This window comes from Anser cygnoides, chromosome 15, assembly GCF_040182565.1.
Source record: "Anser cygnoides isolate HZ-2024a breed goose chromosome 15, Taihu_goose_T2T_genome, whole genome shotgun sequence".
In the NCBI taxonomy this organism is placed as follows: domain Eukaryota; kingdom Metazoa; phylum Chordata; class Aves; order Anseriformes; family Anatidae; genus Anser; species Anser cygnoides.
In genome coordinates, this window is record NC_089887.1 from 16,547,513 (window position 1) to 16,571,220 (window position 23,708).

A 23,708-nucleotide genomic window follows, 5' to 3' on the forward strand; every position below is an offset into this window, starting at 1 on the left:
CCCGGGCCGCCCCGGCAGCCATCTTCCCCGGGGCAGTAGCGCCTGGGCCGGGCGGCGGCGGCGCTGTGTGGAGCGGGGACGTGCCCCGCCGCCGGGTCAGGAGGCGGCCGCCTGTCACTGCCAGCAGCCGGGGTAAGCCCGAGGCGGGGCAACGCCTCGCCCGGCTCGGGGAAGGCTCCGGCGCCAAGATGGCAGGACCGCCCTGCCCTGCCCTGCCGTGCCGTGCCCTCACAGCCCCGCGCCGCCGCCTCAGGCACCCCGGGGCCACTCGCGGCCGCGGTCCCGGCGGGGGACGAGGGGCGGCCGCGGGCGGAGCCGCCTCAGGGCTCACGCCAGGGGGAGGGGCAAGGCCAGGCCGACGGCTGGGTGGGGAGGGGGGGCAGGGAGGGAGCCCCACTGCGCCTGCGCCTGGCGGCCGGCGACGTCTGCGCACGAGTCTGTGACGGCGTGACCAATCTGCGGCCCGTCCCCGCCCCTCGTGACGCGACGCATTGATGGGCGTGCGGAGCAGCCAATGGAACGAGGCGCTGCCGTTCAAACCGGAGGTGCCGGGGCAACGGCGGCCAGTTGCGCTGCGGGGCGGGCGTTGGGCGGCGGCGCGTTCCGGGCGGCTCCGCCGGGCTTTTACTGCGCTCGGGGCGGCGCCGGCGCTCAGTGTGTGTGCAGCCGACTGACGGAGCGGGCCGGGCTGCGCCCGGGAGCATGGGGGTGAGGTAGGGCCGGGCCGGGCGCGGAGGAAGAGGCGAGCGGGGCCGGCCGGCGGGGCCGGGCCTGCTTGGCGGGGTCGCGGAGCCGGCCGGAGGATGGAGGACAAGAAGGAGGAGGGCGAGGCGGAGATCCAGGAGCACGGCCCCGAGCACTGGTTCAGCAAGTGGGAGCGGCAGTGCCTGGCCGAGGCCGAGCAGGAGGAGGCGCTGGCCCCGGAGCTGCAGGACGAGGCGGCGGCGCAGCCCGAGCACAAGCAGCAGAAGCTCTGGCACCTCTTCCAGAACTCGGCCACCGCCGTGGCGCAGCTCTACAAGGGTGAGCGGGGACGGGGGGCGCCCGCGGGGTGGGGTGGGGTGGTGTGGCGGCAGGGCCGGGGATGAGGGGGCGGCCGGCCCCGAGCGAGGCCGGGTAGGGGCCGGGCACAGCGGACGGGCGGGCCCGGCGGTGCGGGGCCGGGCCGGGAGGGGGGCACCGGGGTTGGGAGCGGGGCCACAAAGGGGCTGCGGCGGCCGCAGCGGCCTGGGCAGGGGGGGGAGCGGGCTTCCGGCCCGGGGCTCCGCGCCCGTCCATAGAGGCAGCCGGGAAAACAAAATGGCGTGAGGGGCGAGCCGCGGCTGCTGCCCGGCCAGCGCCCGTGGCGGCCCCCAGCGGAGGGGCCCGGGCCGGTTGCTGCGGCCTGGCCGGGGGCTCGGCTCCGGGGGACGGCCGGAGGGGCTCCGCCGGCCCCGGGGCGGCCGGGCGAGGGCGGCCTCGGCGGGGGGCGGCCTCGGCGGGGGGCCGCGGCCGGAGGGTGCCGGGCCGCGGGGGCGAGCCCCGCGGAGGAGCCGGGGAGTTGCGGGGGCGGGAGGGTGGGGGGGAGGCCGGCCCTGCCGGCGGCGGCTTCTGCCGCCCAGCCCGGGGAAGAGGCTCCGACAAAATGGCGAAGTGAGGGGCCGGCCCCATTGTGCGGCGGGGGCTGCGGGCGGGGGCAGGGCAGAGCGCTTCCCCGGCGGGCTGCGGACGCTGCCGCCGCTGTGCCCGGTGTCCCGGTCCGGGCCGCAGCCGGTCCGCCCTTCCCGGCCCAGCTCCAGAGTTGCCTTCGGAAGGTGGAACAAAATGGCGAAACCTAACATGGCCGTTCGGAGTTGGTGACTCCAAAATAAACAGCGTGTGTCCTTCCCTCCCTGCAGACCGGGTGTGCCAGCAGCCGGGGCTCTCCCTCTGGGTCCCCTTCCAGAATGCAGCCACTGCGGTCACCAACCTCTACAAAGGTAAGGGGCTGCTCCCGCTGCCCTAGCAGCCCTCCCTGCTGAGTCCCACTCTGCCTCCTGCTTTGGCTTACTCATAAATAGGGACTGTTAATGTCTCTTATTCATGCTGATAAAATCTAACCCGAGACTGCTTCCTGAATCTTGCAAGTTTTCCCAGGGCCACTTTAGCTGACAGTAGTTGAATCTTTTCTGTTGCCTGATGCTAGTGATTAACAACTTAAAAGCTGTTTTATTTTGAGACCCTTGAAAAAGGATGTTCTTAATTTGTTTGTGAATTCAAGGGAAGAGTGCAATAGCTTCTTTAGTACTTAAATTTCCTGCATATCATGTATTTCATGGTGTATTAAATGTTGGGATATCAGTATGATAAATGCATATCTGTGGTGAAGTATAAGTTAGGTTTAGTGTTTGCAGAGTCCTGCATAGTTGCTTTGTGGCGAAAATAAAATTTGTTCTTGTGACAGTGAGGCTTCTTAAATAAGCCTCCCAGTTTATTTTAAGCACCTGAATCATGTAATGACTGTCCAGGGTGTCTATAAGAAAGCAATCTTAGCCAAAGCTTTGATAAGAATGCACTTTGTACATGGCTGTGCTTTTGTGCTGTTTGACTGTGTTTCTGTTGATCAAGGCCTGCTTCTGAACTCTGCTGTTCTTTGGGTTGACATAAGAGTTCTTTGCTGCAGAAGAATCAGTCAGTGGCTTCTGATTTGGTCAAAAGATTGTACAGAAATGATTTCAGTAGAGGCTTGAATTGGCACAAAGTGAATCCCATTATTACTGTCTTCCATTATTGGGAAGAAACATAGGCTAAGTTCCAAATTTGTTTTTCTGATGGATGTTTTCCATGTTTTGAGTTCTGGGGGTGTTCTTTTCTTGGTCTGTACACTAATACTTGTACATCCTGCAAGTTTTTCGCTTGTCTTGAGTTTCCTGGTTTGTGGGAATTGCTTTAAACAACTGAATTTAGTAATGTTTGTGATGGCTTATCAAGTTTCTGACAGATGTGGGGAAAGCAAAGAGTCAATGTAAGTAAATAACCCTCACTGGTAGAGACATGACTCCTGCAAAAAGTGCATGTGAATATTGTATACATGTGATAGGTTGTATAAAGGGGCAGCACATCAGGTAACAGCACAAAGTCGGCTTGAAAGAGTTGGTCAGTAAAACATGGCCTGGGACACCAGTCACTTGAGCATGGAGCCAGAGTAGCAGTGGATATTTGTCTATTTCACAAATTGCGTTGGCCTTTACAGCATTCTTGCTACGAAGTCTAAGGCTGCTTATTTTTGCTTAAATCAGTTGATTACTTCCATTATAGGCAAAATGAGGCCTATTTTTTCTGCAATAATGTGATTAATGGAAGAATATGTGGTTTGTCAAGGATCAGGGAAACTAGAATTCAAGTAGGAAGCTGTCTTCAGCCAGGTATGACTTAATACTTCAAAAAGTAGCTCTGGAAATCTTCCCTTAAAATGGTCTCAGAGCTGAAGTAATACTACAGTCTTCCAATTTTCACTTAACCTCCCAAGTGGAGATATTTGAGAACATGTCTAGAACCATCTAGACGATGTCATACCTTGTAAGTTGGAGTTCCATAAAGTGAATTTGCCTTCAGTGATAAACTGCTCATAATTATCCTGTGGCTTCTCACATACTCGGTAGTGTTCGATTTGAAAGAATTTTGACAAAGCATTGTAGAATTACTTGGTGTGGCTAAGCATTGCAAACTGTCTTGCCCCATCAACAGATTTCTGATTTGCTAACTGAGGCATCCAAAACTTTACAGTAGCAACACAAGGAACAATGTGTAAGGAGGATGCCATGGTATCTTGAATGTCAGCATTTTTTCCTCAAAATAGATTAAAAGTTCAATGTACTGCAGTGTGAAGGTCTTGGATTGCCAGTCTCAGGATGGTGCTGGTGATCGAGGCCTAGCTGAAAGACACCAGACTTTCTTCCAGGTGGCAGTAAAGAAGTGAAGGTTTGTTTTCTAAGGTAGGGTTTACAACTTAAGAGCAATGTAGAAAGTCTTAGTCATTAGAATGACTTTCTGAGCCTATTGCTTACCTTATTAATAAATGCTGTATTTTTGGTGGTGTTAGTACTTCATAATTGCAAAATGTAGGCAGCTTGACTGCTTGTATATTTTGCCAGCTGAACTTTGTAAACAAAGCAGCTGTAGCTTTTAATGCAAGTCTAATCTTTCCCAGGGTAACAATACTTGAAATTTGTCCAGGGTACATCAGTAGTCAGTGTTTGACCTCATAACAATTTCTAGTTAGCCCTTTGTCAAGTGTTCTTGTATACAAGAAGAGCAGGTTGTTGACATAACCTAAGAAATAAAGAGCCCAGCTTTTTTCTCAAGGTATTTCAGGGAGGTGTTAAAGGAATGCTGTCAGTTTACAAACTAGCTCTGAAGTGTTAGGGTAGCTTTTACTAGTGCATTGGAGTCTTAGATGCTGTGGAGCATAAAATGGCTGGAGGAGTAATCTGTCATGTTGCCATTGCTTTGACAGGAATTAGCAATTGTAAGTCTTCTAGTCCCTTGGTTACAAAGCAGCATAAGGAAAAATACTCTATTAAAGAGTGCATGGAAGTAATGTGTTAATGTTCTCAGTGTACCTGTACAGCTTACAGTAAGCCTTGTGGCTTTTAAAATATGATCAGTTTGAGATGTTTCTCTTGGTAAGTTGTATTCTGTTTGGAGAGCATTCAGTAGTGTTGGTTTTAGTGCTGTCTTTTGGGGGTTGTGCAGTGGTGACTTAAATGCCATTCTTAAACATTTTATGTGATTATTGTTTTTGTATGTGAGAACTAGGTTAGATGTGTAAGTCAGTTTGCCTGTAAAACCAATGTCTCGGACAGGTGTTCTTAAATTTCTTAAAAGCTGTTTGCCCAGAACAGTATTACATTAGACTTTATTAGTAATGCAAGAATATAAAAAGCAATTTTAATTAGCTTTGCCAGGTTAAAAAAATATGGAAATAAAGTGGAACTGGAGTGGATACTATTTTGCTTTTAATGGAGCATGAGCTTACATGGTGGCAGCTTCTATAAAATTGAAATAGTTGCTGGCAAAGCTCTGATGAATCTATCTCAAGATAGGCATTACTGAGTAGAGAAATATGGCTTGTCCCACCTGTTACTCTTCTGTGAAATTTTCTTGCTCTTAAACTAGTAGCCAGAAATGTACTTACTGAAGTTTGAAAGCAATGTAATGCAAATAATTTAGGAGTGCCTTTTAGAGGTGAAGTGTACTTTTGTACACAGATGACCATTAACATGAATGGAGAATTAAATTGCTTTTTGTAGCAGGTTTAATTACAAGTAGCACATTTCAAGTTTCTGTGTATCAAACTTTTAATGGGGTCTAAGTAGGGAAAGAAAACTCGACTTCCTTCATGAATGTTGCTGCCTAATGGAAAATCATTGGGGATACTGTTTTAAATTTTTTGAAAACTATGGTATCCTGCAAATTGTTTCTGCAGAGAAAACTTAGATTAAATTAGAGGGACTCTAAAGAAATTGGACTTTTCTGAAAGTTCCTTCTGTTGGAATTGAGAAAATCTGTTATTCATTTATGTGTGTTTTTATAACTGCTGATCTACTTCAAGAATGCAGTCAAAACATGCAGCTGCTCCTTAAGCCAATGCTTGTCTGTTAAGTACCTGTTTCAGACTGACCACCTCTGATTTTAATGTTAATACAGTATGATTTCCTAAATAGTGCTGTACTGTTGACATGTAGTATAGCAAATCTGCTATTTCTGTGGTGTTTGGATTGTTAACTTTCTGACTTGTAATGGTGGGTGGGAAGGGGAACTCCTTTTGTTAATATTCTGTTTAGGTTTAATATGCATCATTCCATAGTGACAAGTAGAAGAAATGTTTAATGCTTATGGTTGACAGGAAGCCATATCAGTGGTGTACCATGCTATATGTTGTTTCACTTGTAACATGTGCTAAGAATACTTTTCTGTCTTCTTGCAGAGAGTGTGGATGCCCATCAGCGAAGCTTTGATGTAGGAATTCAGATTGGCTATCAGCGTCGGAATAAGGATGTGTTAGCTTGGGTTAAAAAACGCAGAAGAACTATTCGTAGAGAAGACTTGATCAGCTTCCTATGTGGAAAAGTTCCTCCTCCAAGAAATACTAGAGCTCCCCCAAGACTGACTGTAGTATCCCCTAACCGAGCTACTTCCACAGAAACTAGCTCATCTGTAGAGACTGATTTGCAACCCTTCCGTGAAGCCATAGCTCTGCATGGTAATAGTAACTTTTTCAATACTACTTGGTTGAAATTGGGTGGGGGTTCTTAAAGTGTCTTCCTCTTATGCTTTGGCTCTTGGTCACTGTTCGTGTCCTAATGTCATGTCATGTACCTGTGTTCCAGCTGAAGGTATTTACCCAATTCTCTAAGAACAGTTTTGCATGTATAAGGCTTGTTAGTTACTAAAAAGTTGCACTGTCACATTTTGAATGAATGAGGAAAATGGACTGTATGAAAATGCATTTTGGATCCTAACAGAGTTCAGAGCTGTAGAATGAAGTATCAACTTCTGGTAGCATTTTTGAAGCACGAAGAGACTTGGCATTTATACCAGTGTTAAAGTAAACAGAATTATTGGAAAATGATAATCCTGTGCTAGCAACTAGTTAAATATTAAGTTTTGGTTAGTAGCAAGTAACAGATCTGTGGGGTAGGGGAGGTAATCTAATGTCTGGAATTGTCTTTGGGGAACCTTAACTCACTCTAGTGTCCTTTTTGTTCTGCACAGGTTAATACAGTGGTCTTCTGCTTCAAGAAGTGCACTGGGAAAGGGGTGTTGTAGGTTCACCTCACTGCAAGAGTCCTGTTCAGAACTGAGTTCTAGTTCCCTGTCTTAGTATGAGAGAATTTCAAAGACACTGAGCTTCCTTGCTGTCATCAGCAATGTTGGTGGTGTAGCCTTTTCTAAGATAAGGATGTTCAGTAGCTAGTTCTGCATTGAACTTTTTTCCTTGCAAGTGATAAAATGTATTTAAGGTGAAAAGCAATTCACATATGTGTTTTGTCTTCTAAAAAATGCTAAAGGGTAGCAGATACCTTGAAGTACCAATAGTTAGACCATTCATGAAGACTTAAAGTTGAAACTCTAGAAATAATAACTCTGGAAAAATAAACAATCTTTACTGTCTAATCCTCAGTGGGAATAGAATTAATGAGTTAACTAGATGAGTGGATTCCTGAAAATGCGGTCTTCGCTTCTGCTCTGTGGCAGTTTTTCAAGATACATAAGCCAGACACTGTTACTGTCTAGGTGACAGCCTAATTCTGGTATTGTTTGCTGCTCTGTTGCCATTTCAATGAAGCATGCTGCTGCCACCCGGTCATGTAGTATTTGGCAGTTTTCCTTCTCATACTGGAGGCTGGTTAGAGAATTGTGTACCAGTACTGCTTATTCACTAGGTTAAGCTGATTTCATGAAGACAACTGCTGCAGAAGCTGACTTTCACCTGATACAAAGCGATAAGCAGCCTTCTGAAAAATCTTTACTGAAACCATAGTTAAATCTTGCGTGCAGCTTGCTTTAAAGGCTGCTGTTGGGTTAGAGTAAGCTAGGCAGATGCTTATCAATGCAGATAGTTCTCTCAAGCAGAGTCAGCTTGTGTTTTCACTGGTATAGTTATTTTTGCAGAATCACAGAATTGTAGGGGTTGGAAGGGACCTCAAAAGATCATTGGGTCCAACCCCCCTTCCAAAGAAGGTTCCTTAGAGCAGGTCCTTGTTTCATGTCTTTGTTTCTTAGCATCTGCTTGATAGAGGTATTTTATGGAAGTCACAGAACTGAAGGAACAGTTAATGGAATATGAAAGAAGTAAGGTTCATGAGCACTGCGGGAAGTTCTCTGCCCTGTAATGCACTGTAGGGGCTGGAAGTGTATTCTCCATCAGGTGGTTGACAAGATTACATGTCTGTCATCTGGATTAATTTTTCTCCAATATCAGTTTATATCTGGTCTTTCTTACTTTTTGTGCTAGTCCTTTAGTGACTAAGCCTGTGTTGGGCCCCATAATTTTTTTAGGTTATTGCTTACATTGAGTGCATTGAGCATTCCTACCTCTACTTCCTGCCCTTTAGGGAAGTAGTGACCAAATTACTCCTGAACTATTTTCCTATTTATCATTGGTCATCTCAGAACTATTATGATCTTTGAAACCTGTGAATGATCTGCAGGTGTTCATAATTTAAAGTACTTTGTAGGGCTGTGCATGTGCATTTTTGTCAGGCTGTTTAAATGTGATCTGCTTCTAGGCATTGTGAGGAAATTTGATGGAAGGGAGTAGCAGTCTTAGCAAGTGTTCAGGATTAAGGCTTTAAGCGGAGTTTTTGGCTACTGTGTAAGGGAGAGACTTTTTATGCTGATAAGTTTCCTGTGGAAGTGGAGTATTTCCTCTATTGGTAGCAGGGATGGGTTGAAATGGTTGGGGGTGATACTGAAACTTGCTGTTTCAAGCAAGGTCTTTTTAAATGAAACAGATGAGCATGCATCTAAGACACAAAATAAGCTGTGAAGCTTTAAGCTGTAGCTGCACATGAAAGTTTTCTTCTAAAACTGCATTTTTAACCTTGCCTCTTCAGTCTTAAACCTTGTTTTATCTGGCTTATATTGTAGTTCAGCAAGATGGTTAATGGCTTTCTTGACAAAAGCTAGGGATTTCAAAAGCAAAACTTAATTTTGTGATATTTGGGGAAGACTCCTTACAGTAGCTAAAAACAATGTTAAGGCAAGCTATACTTGGAAAAAGCTTATAGTATGTGATCTACCTCTTCACTCCACCAGTATAACTACACTGGACCTGTTACTGAAATCCTGTAGTGTAACTTATGGGTACTGTAGGATGAGTTTTTGGAACTAACTACCCTTGAGAGAGTAAACTCGGGCAAGTAGTGTTAGCTTTCCATTATTGGTGTACTGGAGGGTACCCTTGAAATCAAGTATGGCTAGAAACTCATTATTAAAGACTAACTCTTCAGATCTTAAGGAAGTTAGCAGTTAGCAGTTAGCTCAATGTAATGTATGATCTCTTACCCCGAGGTCCAAGTGGGTTTTTCTGAAACTTCAGGAACTGCATCTAATGTCATTCAACTTTTAGATGTGATAGTGAAAAATATTTTTGTTCAGCTCTTCAAACTTGAGTTTTATCTCACACTTAACCCTAAAACATTCTTGCAGTTAGCATAGGTGTAGATGCATTTTTATGTACTTCCTAAATGAGTATCAATGTATCCCAGTTCTGTAAAAGAAGATTTTCAAATAAAGATTCAATCAAATTGAGCTAACAATAATAAAATTCCCCAAAGCTGACATGTGCCTGGTCACTTTCTGCCTTGATACAGCTAACATGCTATGTTTGTCTGCAAGACTGCATGCCATGTGCTGGTCGTTCTCCACATTCTGCTTGTAAATGATACTTGTTTTTAATCTGGGATGTGATCCATGCTCTATGAACTAGTCTTTCAGCATAATGGGAGAAAGTGCTATCATATGAGCAAGATGTGAAGCAAGCCTAGGAAGGCAATATTGAAAAGCAGTGTACTTAATACTAAAAATGATGCATTGGGGTCAACAGCACAGTGTGGGAGTGTTACTGCTTTTGCTCATTAGCTTTAATGTTGATGTATATCATTAATTCGCTCCCTTTAGTGGGGCTAACCCTTATTCTATGTGGAAGTGTGTGGCTTGGTTTCTTTAAAACCCTAAACTTCCATGAGGTCTTGTCTTGAAATATTAAATTGCAATGTAGAATGTCTTTTGTTTAGAAAAGTGGGGAAGAAATAGCTGGTGGAAGTTGAGATGGGAGGGCAGAGTTCAGATTAGGCTCATAGGGTTTAAATTGGCATGAAGGTTCTGTATATGCCTATCATAGGATTGTGTTATGTACTGCTGAAAGCTGGTCTATGAGCAGTCATTTAGAAGTACAGCATAGAAGGGTGAGAAGGATCTGTGTTCTGTTCTGTATGTATCTTGGGTTAACTCCTGCTTTAGTTGCACTTGCTGTGGATGTTCCTTTTTGATACTTGCTGATTAAAACATCTGGAAAACAGCAGTTAATATTGCTGTGCTGAGCAGTAGTTACTCAGGGTGTGATCCTTTGGTAGTGACCTGAAGTAACTTATTGTGGACATGGTTATAGTGCAGGTAAAACTTCAGCTTGCAGTTCATAAAGCTTCAGTTAAGTGCTAATATGTACTATAACTGGAAATGAGAAGTCATAAGCAGTGTGACAGTGTGAGCCATGCTTTTTTTACATTGCTTTTCCTAGTAGTGTTATAAAATGATCTAGATACATTTTTCAGATGCAAGTAGATTTTTGTGATAAAAGGAAGAGCAGGAATAAGAATGTAAGTAATACTGCAAAATATTTTGGATATGGCATACAGTTCTTTAAAGTTTAAAAAGGAGAGAATTGCATGTTTCTTAAAAGCCTCTGTAGTGAAAGATTTCTAATATAGAAAGTGGGAAACTTCAGAGGTAAGCATCGGGTAATGAAAGAACGAAAGCCTTAGTAGCTATTTGAATCTGTCCTGTTGTTTAGACAAAAACTAATGTGCCTGTGATTAGGTCCTGTTAATCACAGTATAGAAGTTTGAGGCTGTGAAATGGTGTTGCTAACAACGTCATCTTACTTAGTGTATATATATTACTGCTTCCTTTACTGCTGTAAATGTTTAAATGCTTTGGTGGATGTGCTGGAATACATTGAAAACTTTCTCAGAATAATTCTCAATAAATGGATTGATTTTTTTTACATGACCACTTTTTTACTAGAAGAAATGAACTGTATCATTGCTTCAAAAAGATGCTCTGTCAACAAAAACATCTCTTCAGTTGCATTGCTGAGTGTCTTCAAAGACATTGCTTCCATGAAATGGCAACTTGAGGTTTCAGTACATGCCTTGAATTTTGACTCTCCCATATTAGTTTGATTGCTTGGTCTTAAACTGTGATGTGTTCGTAGTGCTATGTAATATGGTAAGTGCTAGTAACTGAGACAACAGACTCAGACTAACAATTTTAGTGTACTAAGTGAAGACTTGCTTATTACATCAGTATTACTAAATGCCTGTACCAGATGGAAAATTAAACAGTAACTAGAAGTATGGTATAATGTCCTCAAGTTCTGATCTCTGTAGAAACTAAATCAAAATGACTCTACTGCCTTTGGCACCAGGTTTGATTGAAGCCTTTACCTTCCAAATAGTCTCCTAGAGGCTGGCTTTGAATTTAACTTTGCAGTGGTTCAGTATTATGTAAATATTGAAGAGCAAATATCTGCTTGAGGCATTGCTTGCAAACCTTGTCAGTGTGTTTTAGAATGTGTTGCAGCATATTGGATATGTCTTTTAATTCTGACTGTTGTATCTATTGTTTTAAAATGCTCTGTACTTGATAAGGCTCTATTTAAAAACAGCTCTTGGGTGCCTAAGCATGTTCTTACCTCACGGGTCAGTTTTTTGTTTAATTTAGAATACACTTTTGATTAAAAAAACACAATGACCATTTGATTAGGAGCTGCATATAACAATAGTAAATGACTGATAGAAGTAGTGTAAGCTGTTGATTCTCAGTGGAAGTAACAGTACTGAACGTGTGTGTTCAGAGCAGTTTTGTTTGGAATCAGTGTGGGGAAGTCTTCACAAAGGCTTTGAAACTAGGCTTTGAAATTGTCAGAACATCCATCCTCTGTCAGAGTTGTTTTTCCAACTGAAATGTACAGGATGAACTCATGCTTTTCTAATGTATGTTACATCAGTTGAAATTAAACTTGCTGCTGTCTTTGAATTGTGCAGTGATTTGTAACCTCTCCAAGTTTTGCACACTTGCATTTTTTTGCTTAGGTATCTGTCATCGAATTAGCAGCTTTAATTTCTTTGGTAGGTATATATGAGCCTCTTCTCATCACTTCCAATTTGAGCTCAACCCTAATGCTGGGAGTGCAAGAACAAACCTCTATTTTGAACTAGCTTTTAATAAAATTTTTGTTCTTCAAGTACTTTCTGCAGTACTGTCTGCCACTGTAGATGGCAGATGACTATAGAATTCTAGTCAGGCTTTAAAACATGCTTCTAAGTATGCACAGTACATCCTGTAATACTGAAAGAATGAGCTTTAAATGTTGATTCAGCATTCATGTACAATAGAGTGAAATGGGTGGATCTGCCCTATCCTGACTTGTGTATCAACCTGCTGTCACTGCAGCTGGGTTTAGAAGCCATTTATCTTCTACCTGAGGTTTCTAGCAACTGATCTAGTGGCTTTTTTTGTCTTAAACTTTGTCAGGAGATACTGACTGTGTACTGTAGATAGTAGTCTAAGGTGCTATTTCATAACTTGACAAGTGGTCAGATTTCTGACTGGTTTGTTTAATAGCAAAATTATTCAGGGAGCAAATCTGAAACAGTGGAGATTTTCTAACCTAATGCATGCTGACTGAGGGAGTGTATGCTGTGTGCTGCATTTGTTGCAGTACAGCCTAGCTCTAGTAAAGAATAGGAATATCAGACTTTCAAAGCATACTTCTAATACTTTAATACTTAGAATGTGGCTCATCTAGTCAAGAAACATGCAGCATGCAAGCTGTTCTGTCAGTTGTTCTTCCAGGTAACTGAATTTCTCCTAACCCCAAAGCAGAGCTTGTGTATAAGGTAGCTTCTATAGCTGAGCTTCACAGAGCCTTTGGAGCCACTTGGTTGACCTATTGGCAGCTAATAGGTAGGGTTGGGTTAGGCTTTATTTGTCAGTATGTGACTGCTGGTTGCCTAGCTGACCACATATAATGTGGCAGTGCACACAGTTCAGAGTGTGATGGCTGGACAAAGGTACAGGGTACTTGTGACTGGTGAAGACCTCAAAGAGCTCAAGGTCTTCAGGGTTACTAATAAGGAAACCTATTGGAGAACTTAATTTGCTTGTTCTTATTGCTAGAACATTCTACTGATCTACATCTTGTTCTGTCATTCTCACAATTCCTGCTTTGGTAGTTTTCTAGGGCTAGTAGACTTGTACTCTTTAATATTGGTTTGAAGCAGTTAGGACAGTGAAGATACTGAGTTCTTGCTTAAAGTGTAGCCTGAATTCCAAGTAGAGGAGGATCGTTAGTCTTGCGTGTCCTGACTCTGTTTTGGAATGTCATGCTCTTGCTAGCTAAGCTGTAATAGTAATGTTACTGAAGAGATGTAGATACATCATGCTGATTTAAACAAGAAATTTCTTTTAAACAAGAAAAATAAACACTAACACGCTGCTGTTGCTTTGCTTTATGTTCAGGTTACCTGTTGTGACATTGTTTTAGATCAGAACTGCCAGTAGTAAATTTTGGGGGTTTGACATATGGTTTTGCTTTTCTGGTTAAATGCTCTTCTGAATGCTAATGTGTTGGCTAATAGTGGTAGCCCTAAAATAGTTTTTCATTATTGAAATGAGTTGCTGTGCAAATGTATGTACAGTCTGCTGTCATACTGCAATTTTCTTTAGAATTAAGGGGACTTGGTAAATAAGCCCCTAATAGGGAGACTCCTTCTGTGAAACTAATGGTTTAGGTTGAAGCCTTCAGAACAGGCTACTTCAGTGTGTCCGTGTGGTATGTACACACTGAATAGCATGTCACTTGCTTATGGAGCTACCATTTATTGTAGTGTGCTGTTACAACCTGCTGTGTAAGATCACTTTAAATGTCATAAAAAGTGGTTCTTCTGATTTCTAGATGCACTAAAAGCTGGGAAGGTGTTCTGGCTTTCAAATAAGTAGGTGTGGTACGAACAGAATGAAGTGCCTGTAATGTATCACTAAGTTAACTCAGTATCATCCCTTCTACACACAGGAAATTAACTTTCTTTACTGTTTGACCTAAATGCTCTTTCTGTTTTTCCCCCCAGGTCTTAGTGGTGCAATGGCTAGTATAAGTGTTCGCTCAAGTACCCCAGGCTCTCCTACTCACGTGAGCAGTGGCTCCAATGCTAGTCGAAGGAGAAATGGACTCCATGATGTTGATTTGAACACTTTCATATCAGAAGAAATGGCACTCCACTTGGACAATGGTGGAACTAGAAAGCGTACCTCAGCCCAGTGTGGCGATGTCATTACAGACTCACCAACTCATAAACGCAACAGAATGATCTAAACTGCAAAAATTTCAAACCCACCATGCTGCTTGAAAGCCACTTGATCCTCAGAGTACTATTGAAAAGGAAACATGAGGCCATCTTCCCATATTCACTGTTTAAGACGAATTCAATAATTGCCATAAAAAATTTTAGATATTACGTTAGATGCCTCTTGTTACTGCGGCTTTCTTAAACTATATTCTTAGCAGAGGACATCAGATATTGTGTAGTAGTTAGCAAGATCATCATAGGCGAACATGTATCCGTTCCAAGGCTAAAAGTGACCTTACTTGTATTCTTAAAGGGAAAGGAAATTTCAGATGTTTATTTGGTTATAGAATGCTTTTTTTGTCCTTTATTTCCTGCTGTGTTGAGTATTTGCTTAAACAGTATTGCCAGTTTGACTGAAATTGTCTACAACATGACTTGGCATCTTTGTCAAAACTGCAGGCTTCCATTTTTGCAGCACTGTACCATGCACCTAGTTTCTCTATAGTAACAGTGTGCAAGTTATAAATATTGGACTGTACCCTCTTTAGTTTTAAAAGCAGTTGATAATTCTGGTGACTGTGTGATAATGTAAAGAGGTGCTATGATGGTCATGCAATTAATACTTAATATTGAATCAGTACAAGATCTTTATTGGATTCACTTTGTGTGTTTTAGTGCTCTGAAGTAGCAATATTAAACTTCCCCAATTAACTTCATAGGCTTTTAAATCTTCAGTTTGAGGAAAATATATGTACTTATTGGTATTATCCTTGTGCAGACTGCACCAGTGCTGACCTAAATTTAGAGGAAGATGTCCTGTAATTGGAAAATAGGCTTTTCTGTTCAGTATTAGTGGAGGGTAGGTTTTGTGTACACCCATATCCCATTTTACATTTCTTGTGAAGTAATTGCCCATTGCTGGGGAGGGGTGGGAGGAGAGGGAGTGTGGGGGAGTAGTTGGAAAAGGGGTGTTCTCTTAACAAGTAAGACTTCTGGTCATGTGGAAACTTGGACTAACTTAAGGGTCTGTGTGATGCTATTTCCCTTGGGAGGGAGAGGCACATAGGTTCTGTAAAGTGCTAAGAAAATAATTTAAAACTGGAAGTTGATTAAAAAAGCTCTGGATAAACATGCTGTAAGGCTGAATTAAAAAGGTTAAATGGCTTTCTTTTTGTGTTGAGCTTACATTCATAGGATCAAACTCTGGCTGCCATAACTTAAGCATAATCTAAAACTGAAATGGAGATCAAGATTGATCAGCTGCAAATCAGTTTCTGAATGGGGAAGGATATGTCAAAGAACTTTTATATAGCTACAAGAAGTCTTTCCTTTTTGGTGGAGACTGCTGGGTTTTAGTGCCTCTGAATCTCTGCCAAAGGAGGGGATAATACAGGAGGAGTAAAAAACGAAGAGATCCAAACCTGCAAGTTGAGAAAGGGGTATTTAGTTAGGTGGTATGCATGCTTAACTGGAAGCATATGCTGATTTCTCTTAGATGAAATACAGCTATGCTAGATCCACAATACTAAATTCTGGTTCTAGCTAAGTTAAGGCACCTTGAGCTCTGTTAATATACGGCTCTTCAAGACTTCTGCTTATGTGCTTGTAGAGTCAGATCTTTTTCGTATTATCTTCCCTGTTGTTTGAGGCAGACTTAACTGTAGTCTTGTTCCTTTTTACCCTGATGTTCTTTCATTGGTGTTCTGCAGTCAAGGCAGGACAGCAATGATGTGTTTAAAATTCTCAGAATTCAAGGCTCTTTAAGAGCATGATTTCCTTGCTTTGTGGTGCTTCCATCAAATCTCTTTACATTGAGGAGCTCTCAAAGATGTCAACAGTTGCACAAAGTTGCACAATATTGTAGCTAGAGGTTCTGTAGTTTATGGGGCAAATGTAAGATCTTTCCAAAGCAAGATAGTAAAAACTGTTCAAAACTCCCCATGTGTGTTAAATAGCTTAACTTGCACATCACCTGAAGACTCAGTATACATTACTTTCAGTTACTGCTAATAACTACGATTCATAAGACTTTATGTAAAATACTAATACTGCATAAAGCTAGTATTCATCTGGAGGCTACATTTTCAACTGGGACTTTGAAATAAATAAGATAGTATCTAAATGTTTTTATTTATTTGGCTGAGAGAAGGATTGTCTCAAAAGGAGAATCACAGGTTGGAACTGTGAACATAAAGGACGTGTGAAAACCATTCATCTATTCTGTTTATTCATTAACTGGCTTGTACAGCTAAGATGCTTATGCTCTGCAGCTTCTAACACTTTACTATTATGTATAGTAAAGGTAACATACTGGTATCAGAGTGCTGCATACATGAACTAAAATACAACAGTGCTTCTGGTCTAGCCCAAATATACAGAGCCTTTTCAATTATTTCTTTCTTGCAGTTAAATAAATCCTATTAATACTCTGAAGCATTATTTCAGTCTAGCACCATTTAAAACAAAATTTATCTGGATTTTTATTTGTTTGTGCCATTTTTTGAGAGAAAACATTAAACTAGCTACAGTAATACTTTTGCTTGTACCTTAAAGTATTTGGGAACTTGTTTTGTTTTTTCCATTGTAGTCCCAGTTATTTGCTCTGTTAACCCCTGCCACAACGATCAAAAATGCATTTATTTACCTGATAAACATAGGGAGGACAGATTGTCTCAAGACAACAAAAGTTAAAGCCCAGTACCTGTTGCTTTGAAGTACCTGTTGTTGCTTTAAAGATTTCCTGTGCTAGTGTAGAAAATTGACATGGAAAAATAGCATTCTGCTGTTATCCAAACTGTAGTTCCTGGAGCCAGAAGCAAGTTGATTTTATGTAAGAAACATTGAATTGAGAACTGCTTTTGATTATAAAAAAAAAAAGGTGCTTATTTTGCTTTCTTCTATGAATCGTATAGTTGACCGGTCTCTTCTCCATGTACATCAAATCTAACATGAATGTGCGGCAAGTTACGTACAGTACATCCTGCACTGAAGCTACTGAGTTTGGCTTGCTTATTGATGAAGTAAGTTTTAAATGTTAAATTTAAAGCTATATTACAATTAAAGTAATGCAAAAATGATTTTGGCTGAAACTGAAGTCCTGCAGTTAAACTTACTCAAATGTGGTTTACCCAGCTGGAGTAACAGAAACTCTAAGTCATAATAAACCTAATAAAAAAATAAATACAAATGTTAAGGCTGCTTGTAGTTATTTTGAGTAATATAGTCCATCGGAAAACCCCAAACCAGAAGATTAAAACCCACAGCAGAAGATTAGTATGAGTCAGGTTTGTTTCTGCAGAGTAGAATTGTTCTTTAGGAATGCGTTTTGATGGTGGTAGCTGTTCAAAGCTAGTTATGCTGAAACTAGTTGTGCTTAGGCTTTCCGTTGTCTCCTGGATCACAAGCTGCTCTCTTATAGACGCTGCTTATGAACTCCCAAGTCTTAAGAAGTCTTAAGAATTGGGATGTTCTGTTTGCATTTGCACAAGGAATTTTGCGGAGTTCCTATGTCACACATATATAGGAAAAATGTGCAACTTAACTTTTTTAGAAATTTGTGATATTAATTATAGTAGTACAGCTTTTCTCTAGCAAGGGGACTTTTTGGATGTGTGTGAAATTAGGTGCCATAATAGCTTTTTCTGCTTTATGTGGCAGTCCCTAAACCTGCAAATGTTTTTCCACTTGCTTTACCTGCAGGCCTTTGAATTTAATTTTTAAGGGAAGCTTTATTTTACAGGAACTGAAGTTTAAAAATGTTAATATTTTCCAATTTTCCAGCTTACAGACAGTTATATGTTCTAGGGGTGACCTAAAAATATTTTTAAGTGAGTCCTAATAAGTCTTTCCAATGTTAGCCTAGAGCTAGTAACTCTTGGCAGCATTAGGGAATGTACACCTGGCTTGTTCCACTGAATTCACTGCACCAGGTGGGGCTGATGTGGTTATCTGGGGAAGCCACAAGGCCCTGTGACTTTCTCCTTCCAGGTCCTCTGGTTATTGAAGGTAATGGGGAAGGTGCTGGCACTTGTTAGTAACTGTTCTAACACCTCTCTCTGATTTTCCCTGTGTGCATATAACTCCTTATAATGGAAGGGTGAAGGGAAGGGTAGTTGGAGGCTGTTGAACTCTTTGACAGCTTACAAAGAACTGGCTCTGTAGTGACCCTGATGCTTTCTGCTGTCTCATGTTGGGCCCCCTTCAGACAATCTCAAAAAAAAAATCTGTCTCAAGCTCACAATAAAAGTAGTGAATAAACCAAGTGTACTTTTTTCTGTGTAGCATGGAAGCATCACCTAGGTCTGTTATAAAAGGGGCTTGGAGGGTGAATGTTTTTGAGTGGGGAAGTAAATTTCACCATTTCCTGTCACTTTTGACCAGTAATGCTGCTTTTGTAGTTCATGCAGTAGTTATCTTGGGTGGGTTGTTGGAACACTGGGACTTGTACACAGAGGCTGCATTTCATTGACCAAGAATGGGTTGTGGTGAGGGAATGCACAAGAATATGGCCTTGCTGGAGTGGGCTCTGACACTTGGGCTATATGCTAGGGTTTGTAGTATGGGGAGTACTGGTTAATTGGTTGCAGCTAAGGCAGCTTTTAATCGTGTTTTGTAATATTTCACTGTTTTCATATTCACCTTTTTTTAATGTAAAGGTGGAAAAGGTGAAGTTGGTTCTGGATGCCATTTGAGTGGGGGTAGTGAATCATGCATTAAAAAAAAAGACTGGGGTCTGTCTTTGTATCATTATGGTATAACAGTATTGTGCCTGTCAGCAGCTGGTGGTGTTCTTCCAGCTCAAATCCCTAAGCCATGGGAGTTGTTCCTGTATCTTATATAGTGTCTTTTTCATAAAGCTTCAAAGCAGAGGATACAAAATATTTATCTTTAAGGTAGGTATGCTAAATCTCTTGAAGCTTCTACTGGGGTTTTGACAGGGTCATTTCTAGCTCCTAACCACACAGTCATGCCTAGCTTGGGCTCACAGGACATGGTCAATTCTGAAAAGTTTAAAGGTCAGTATTTGTTCCTTTTAATACATTCCTTTTTTGTTGATAACTATTTGAACCAAGCTTTCTCTTTTTAAGTGAATTTTGTCTTAACCTGAAATACAGAATATAAGAGTAGGATTAATACTGGGAGAAAGTACTAGGTTTGTTCTTTGCTGTTTATCCAAACAATTCCTGGAATACAGTTAGTAACTCCATGCATCTGTAGCATTGCTGCTTTGCAAATTGATATTTTTAGACCACTTTAAAACCATGAATCTTCACCTCTTTAGAATGCTTTAGGGTGTTTTTAGCTTTTGTTTAAAGAAGATGCTCACTATGAATAACTAGAACTGTAAAGCCCTAGGGAGGAATTTTTCTACAAGTTGGTGATAAATATATTTTTATATCTGTTTTGTAAGGTGCAGCTGAAGGTATCTAATGCGATCTTCAAAAGTTTTCTAAAGTCTGGTTTCCTCTCCTTTTTAAAAAACATTGAGAAAAAGAAATGCGTGGATTGTGCTTAGAGGTGAGGGGACTTAGCACAGGTGAACTTGTAGACACTTGTATTGCATGTCCTGTCAATAATTCAACATTTCATTTTACTGAGGGAACCATAACATACCTATGTATAACTTCATTTGTCTCCAAGCTTTTGTGCTAGAAAAGCTCATGCTAAGTCATGGCCACTTTTAAATGACTCTTGTGGAAGTGAATCTGCCATCTTCCATGCTAGGTACACTAATTCCCCCACTCTTTCCAAAGAAACTTGTAATTAATGTGAATCACTGTAGATGTATTTCTCTGCTAAAATGAGCTTAAGTCCTTGACTTAGGTGTTACGTGTTAGGTGTTCCTGAGTAGGAAACTGCTGAAGATGCTCTCGAGTATTCTAGCTGCAGAAACTTGCGTGCCACAAGATGACAGCGCAGCTCATCTAGATTTTAGTGTATTCATTAAAAACTGATTATGGACTGACCTAATTCTTCAGATAGCTTAACTTGTAGTCTTAATTTGTTTGCAAGCTATAGTGGGTTTACGTGGCAAGGTTTTGGTAGCAGGGGGCCATAGGGGTGGCTTCTGTCAGAAGAATCTAGAAGCTGCCCCATGTTAGGTAAGGGCCCCACTGCTGACCAGAGCCAAGCCAATAAGTGATGTTGTTTGCATCTCTGTGAGAGCATATTTAAGACAGGGGAAAAAAACAATGCTGCTACACAGCAGCTGAGAGACTGAGAGGAGTGAGAAACAGCCTTGCAGGCTCCAAGATCAGTGAAAAAGGAGGGGGAGAGGTGCTCCAGGTGCTGGAGCAAAAGTCCCCTGCGGCCTGTGGTGAGGACCATGGTGGAGCAGGGTTCCATGCTGCAGCCTGTGGAGGAGACAGTGGACTGGTGGAGCAGGTGGACCTGCACTGACGGAGGCTGCAGCCTGTAGAGGACCCCTGACAGAGAAGATTTTGGGCTGGATCTGTAGGCCGTGGAGAGGAGCCCACGCAGGAGCAGGTGACCTGGCAGGAGCTGCTGTCCGTGGGAGACCCATGTTGGAGCAGTGTGCTTGTGATGGATGGACCCCATGGTACGGACCCATATCTGGAGCAGTTCTTGAAGAGCTGCTGCCTGTGGGAAGGCCACGTAGGATCAGTTCGGGAAGGACGGCATCCCGTGGGAGGGGCCACACAGCACAGGGGATGAGAGTGACCGTGAAGGAGCAGCAGGAGCAGCGGAGACGAAATGCTATAGACTGACCACAACCTCCATTCCCCTGTGCCCCTGTGCTGCTTGGGGGGAGGAGGTGGAAGAGGGCGGACTGGCGGGGGGGAGGGCGTTCTTGGTTTCTTTCCTTTGTTTCTCACTTCTCTAGCTTGTTAGCAATAGGCAATGAATCTTACTATCTCCCTATGCTGAGTTTGTTTTTCCTGTCACAATAATTGTTGAGCGATCTCCCCGTCCTTATGTCAACCCTTGAGCCCTTTGCATTGTATTTTCTCCCCCTTTCCCTTTGAGGAGGGGGAGTGAGAGGGCGGCTGAGGTGGAGCTCAGCTGCTCACCCAAGTAAAACCATCACGGTTCTTTTTGGTACCCAACATGTGGCTTAAACCCACGACCCTGGGATTAAGAGTCCCATGCTCTACTGACTGAGCTAGCCAGAGATCTGGATTCTTAAATATGCTCTCACAGAGGCCCAAACATCGCTTGTTGGCTCGGTGCTGGTCAGCAGCGAGGCCCTTACCTAACATGGGGCAGCTTCTAGATTCTTCTGACAGAAGCCACCCCTATGGCCCCCTGCTACCAAAGCCTTGCTGTGTAAACCTGCTACAGAAGCAATGGACTGCCAGGCAAACCATCGCAAGCCCAAGAAGGAAGTGGCCTAGTTTGCCTCTACTTGCTTTTTAGCAGAACTTTGCATATGGTCTTGTTAAAATTCAGATTTCCTTAGGTCTAGGTATATTATACAAAATACAGATGTTCTCTCACACATTGAGCCTACTTGCCTGGAAGTGTTCTACACATTTAAATTCCAATAGTTAGGAATAAAAGCCTAAGAGTTCCTTCAGAGCTACTTATCCATTTTTTTCCTAAAGTGTATGCACAAGTTGTGTATACGTTTACATTTTCTCTCCTCTACTCATGACTATGGCCCTTTTTGACCTCTTATGTGAAGTCTTGTGCCAAATGCAGCCTGACTTGTGAGGAAAAGTGCTACAGAACATCTAGATATTTCTGGTAAGTGTTTGTATGTGATACATGTGATGTTTCCTTTAAATGAACATGGTCTTAGGTTGCCTATAGATATTGTGTGGTCTTCAACCCTGGAGATGGTCACAACCCAACCAGACAGCTTAGAGCATCCTGCTCTTGTTGGACCTGCTTTGAACGTGGATTGCCCCAGAAAAACTTCAAGGCTCCCTTTTCACTTGAATTGGTCTGATTCCTATGGTTTGCAGCAGTTTTATTCAGGAGGGAGGTTTAAAAAAACAACCAACCACATAAACAAAAAAAATGCAAAAAACCCACAACTGTCCTTGTTGCCAAATAACAGATAATAATTTAACAGATGAATTTTCCTTTCCTATGAGGCATATGCTCTTGTGGAAATTTAAGGGTCGTTCTATCAAAATTGCTGCTCCATACTTTCCAAAGAATACGCAGCCCTGCTAAGTTGAAACTGGTCTCAAATCTGGAAACTGGTCTCAAATCTGGCTACTTCAGTTCCTTGCCTGTCTAATAGGTTTCATGGGCTTCAGAGTAATAGAGTAGATCCAGGCTGAGTTGCAAATTGGCCTCTGCGTGATGGGTGTTTGCAATGCTCTGCCTGGCAGATGAAACATCAGCCTCCAGAGGGCAGGAAAGCATCTGCCTGAGCTTGGTTTTGGTAAGGCACAAAAATGGGTATTTGGGCAATCTTGTAGGAGGTGATATTTTAGCTAGAAGTGTTTTTATATCAAGGCCAAACCCTGTCAAAAATGTTCTGGCAACTGATACTGTGAAATTTGCAATAAAAATGTGCATGTTAGCTGCTGTTGGTATGTTTTGAATCAATCTGCTATAGGGAAAGCAGGGTACAGATGTGAGGCTGTCAATTAAAAACAATCATTTAACACTCTAATTGTTGTTACATTTGTTTTTCATGATTTATTGGAGACATCTGATAAAAATTACATCAGTTATAAAGGTCTAAAACTTTCAGCTTTCTAGATGTAGTCTATTCTGAAGATTCAGATAAGCATCAGGTGGACTAATGGCTACTTGAAAGTGTTTTTTAGAAACCTGGGATATTGCCTGGAAAGTAAAACCTGTATTAGTTATTTTGTTCCAGTCTACAATCTCCAGAAATTCATTTTTTTCAGGTTGTTCCAGTGCCTGAGTTTGTTGGCTCTGAACTGAAATGCCTGGAGCTGCATTACTTTAACTTTTCTCTTCCTGAAATGCTTTCTGCATTTTCCACCTAGACTAAGCAGCAGGTCCCAGCTACACCTCCTTCCTTTCACGGGTGCTTCAAACTCACAACAGAAACTGGTGGCACTCTAAAGCAAATGTAAAAAATCACATTGAATGTACATTAAATATTCCAGCTTGGAAGGAACCTAACTACCACCTGTTGGCCAAAAGCTCTTGCAAGTGTGTACTGCAGTGTCTCTATTTTTTCCTTAGCTATTTAACCAAATACCAGTATTTTGACTTCCAGGTTATGGCATTGTTATGACAATGCTGGAATATGTTCAACTCAGCCAGCAGTCACATTTTATCTCCAGAAATGGGCTTTACAGATCAGAAATGTCACTGGAGCATGTCAAAAAGGGTGGCAGACTGGAGACGGGTGGGTGTGTTTGGCATCTGCATGCATCAGTCTGATCTGACACCACTTGGAATAATGAGGCATCATCGGACCTGATCACGCTAACTTTTGCAGCCATATTTCATTGGTTTACATGAGCCACATGAGGTTCCCAGCACTGCTGGTGACTAACCCACCATGTTGCCTTTCTACCAGTTGACTAAAGGATTATGAAATGAACATTGACTTTCAATTCCACCGTTTACCTGTGCATGCATATCTGAGATGCTATTGTTAACTTTAAGTTCTGCCCACATTTTGTGGCTATTTTGCCACAGCTGTTCTGAACAAAG

The 23,708-nt window shown here is 42.3% G+C and overlaps 1 protein-coding gene across 1 annotated transcript; it reads left to right on the forward strand.

Moving 5' to 3' along the window:
- The first annotated feature begins 566 nt into the window (after window positions 1-566).
- HAPSTR1 (HUWE1 associated protein modifying stress responses) lies at window positions 567-17,289 on the forward strand. The gene is made up of 4 exons (XM_048064645.2): window positions 567-1,023; window positions 1,878-1,958; window positions 5,948-6,223; window positions 13,878-17,289. The coding sequence occupies exons 1-4, from the start codon at window positions 804-806 to the stop codon at window positions 14,120-14,122; spliced, it is 822 nt and encodes a 273-aa protein (XP_047920602.1). The 5' UTR covers window positions 567-803; the 3' UTR covers window positions 14,123-17,289.
- The last annotated feature ends 6,419 nt before the right edge of the window (window positions 17,290-23,708 follow it).

Bases quoted from the DNA above. Each gene is read 5' to 3' on its own strand.
- HAPSTR1 (XM_048064645.2), top strand. From the start codon at position 804: ATGGAGGACAAGAAGGAGGAGGGCGAGGCGGAGATCCAGGAGCACGGC. The intron at 1,024-1,877 runs GTGAGCGGGGAC...CCCTCCCTGCAG, and splicing joins CGTGGCGCAGCTCTACAAGG to ACCGGGTGTGCCAGCAGCCG. The intron at 6,224-13,877 runs GTAATAGTAACT...TTTTCCCCCCAG, and splicing joins TGAAGCCATAGCTCTGCATG to GTCTTAGTGGTGCAATGGCT.